The 2,500-nt window shown below is 41.5% G+C and overlaps 1 protein-coding gene across 1 annotated transcript in view; it reads left to right on the forward strand.

The window, feature by feature from the left end:
• Positions 1–2,500, forward strand: part of LOC119597285 (probable cytochrome P450 49a1) — a 7,675-nt gene that overhangs the window by 3,807 nt on the left and 1,368 nt on the right. Inside the window, exons 6-10 of the mRNA XM_037946821.1 lie at positions 53–245; positions 425–581; positions 1,193–1,362; positions 1,750–1,828; positions 2,275–2,475. Coding sequence (XP_037802749.1) covers positions 53–245; positions 425–581; positions 1,193–1,362; positions 1,750–1,828; positions 2,275–2,475 — 800 coding nt within the window. The remainder of the gene's footprint in view (positions 1–52; positions 246–424; positions 582–1,192; positions 1,363–1,749; positions 1,829–2,274; positions 2,476–2,500) is intronic.

The raw sequence follows: 2,500 nt of genomic DNA on the forward strand, positions 1-2,500 counted from the left end.
ATAAAATATGAATAAATAAAATACTGATAACCACATTACCACTTCCTTCTAGCCTTAGGTCTGACCGCATTCAGCAGACGCATCGGCTGCCTCGGTAACAGTCCTGAGGGAATGGAGATTATAAGGATCATCCACTCTCTCCTAAAAGGCATGCACGCTTGTCAGGTCGAACCCGGGGCCTTGTGGAGGTGGATCCCAACGCCTGCCTACAATAAGTTCAAGAGCGTTCACAGTGAGCTGGAGGAGTAAGGAAAGATGTTTGTCCAGAGGGATGTAGACAAGTAGAAAATGTGTTTGTTTGTTTCTGTCCCTTTGCTCAATTCATAACTGTGTATTATTTGTATCCTGTATAGCAGATACTTCTATATAGGCAAGTGATTGTAAGCGTACGTATGTTAGATTGTTGTGCCTTCGTTTCTGATAGGTACACTTTGGCTGCCATCTCAGACGCTCAGAAGAAGCTCGAGAATAGCGACTTGGAACACCTGAACTTACTTGACCAGGTTTTGTTGACTCCAGGACTTAGCAGAGAAGACGTATTAGTGTTCATGATGGATTTCCTGATCGCTGGGATTGATAATGTGAGTTTTTACCTTTTGTACGATACATGTGTATTGTGATATTGTTGTTTGCATTCGATAATGATTACTTACTTGTCCCCCACAGCTAAAAGAAAATGGGTTATTCGGTATTTCATGGTGATCTACTTTGTTCTGACGATGACTTGTACAAAGCAGAGAGTGTAATTAAAAGCGATGGAACACCTTGTTCTAATGCTGCTATTTTTATTGCTTCCTAATGTTTAGTTTTCGGAGGATTTGTTCCAATATCCTTAGAACTAGTTCATGAAAAAAAGATAGAATTAAAGGATCTTTAGAAATTTGAGCAGAGAACTAAAGCCTTTCTTATTTATTTTGTCGTTTTTTTTTAAATCCTTTCCTGTATAAACCATCCCCGTTTTCCGTTTTCTACACAGAATTGCTTATATTAATTTAGTCAGTACCGCTTAACTTTCTCAGTTGGAATCTCATAAAATAATAACATCAGCACCTGAATTTCTAATGATTCCTCCCAAACTTAACCCAGTAGAACAACAATAACAATCAAGAATAACAGCCTCAACGAACGTCTTGTGATTTCTACCGAGCTCTCGCGGACTTAGTGAAGATCCTGTCCCCTTCCTTCCCACAAGGTATCCACCACCACCGCCTTCACGATGCTGAACCTGGCGCAGCACCCCGAGAAGCAGGCTCGGATGCAGGAGGAGCTGGATCAAGTGCTCGGCGACGGGCAGGAGGCAATCACGACGGCGCACCTCAACAGACTGCCCTACACGAAAGGCTGCGTCAGAGAGACTCTCAGGTGTGGGAAATCAGTTCTCATTGAAATAGATGAGCATATGTGTAAGTGTATGTTATTCATGATGGTTTCCCGTCGTTTTTTTTAGAAGGTTGAGTCAGTTGAGGGAAAAATAAACGTAATGAGACTATTATTATGGGTTTAAACGCACATACAAAAGACTCATCCCAAAATGAATGCAGGAGAATAATTCGCATTAACTCAGTATAGAAAAGGGATTTGGCGAGAGGATTCATTCCGAGTCAGTGGATGGATGAATAAAAGAAATAACAGCTAGGATTGATATCATAGCATAAATTGTTTTCATTAATATGGATTTAGCGACTTCATCATACTTTTCTTTTTCTTCTTCACGTTTTTCTTTCTTATTTTATTATCATTATTTTTTAGACTGAATCCTGTGTCAATTGCTCTCCCGCGGAAACTTGAGCATGATGTTGTCCTCGGTGGCTACTTGGTTCCAAAAGGGGTGAGTAAACTTTATCTTTCTTTCTGTTTCTCTCTCTCTCTTTCTCTCTCTCTCTCTCTCTCTCTCTCTCTCTCTCTCTTTCTCTCTCTCTCTCTCTCTCTCTCTCTCTCTCTCTCTCTCTCTCTCTCTCTCTCTTTCTCTCTTTCTCTCTCTCTCTGTTTTTCTCTTTCTCTTTTCTCATTTTGTGTTCGGTGACACCGGAATTTGAATAGTAATTATCGATTTAATAACCTAAGTTTCATCATTACTCCAGCATATTTCCCAGTTCACCAAATTTTGTTAGCTCCTTTTAGCCAGATTTGTTTGTCTGTTGTTTTCATTCTTCATGTGAAAGAAAAATAGCAAGATATAGATATTAAGATATTAAGAAATTAAGATATTAACTTTCGTTAGTCTCGTTATCCCTCGAATAATTTCTTGGAATAAAATGTTTCTCTCAATTCCAGTTCGAGGTGTTCGTGCTCCTGAAGCCCGCAGGAACCAGCGCACAAGCCTTCCCGAGGGCGCTGGAGTTCCTGCCGGAGAGGTGGCTGCGCGGCGAAGGAGACAGGATACACAGCTACGCCTCTCTGCCCTTCGGGATCGGGACGAGGATGTGCATCGGGAAGAGGTTCGCCGAGATGGAAATCTACACGCTCTTGGCTAGGGTGAGGTGTACAGGTCCCTTCGTCC

This window comes from Penaeus monodon, chromosome 39 (assembly GCF_015228065.2).
Source record: "Penaeus monodon isolate SGIC_2016 chromosome 39, NSTDA_Pmon_1, whole genome shotgun sequence".
Classification (NCBI taxonomy): domain Eukaryota; kingdom Metazoa; phylum Arthropoda; class Malacostraca; order Decapoda; family Penaeidae; genus Penaeus; species Penaeus monodon.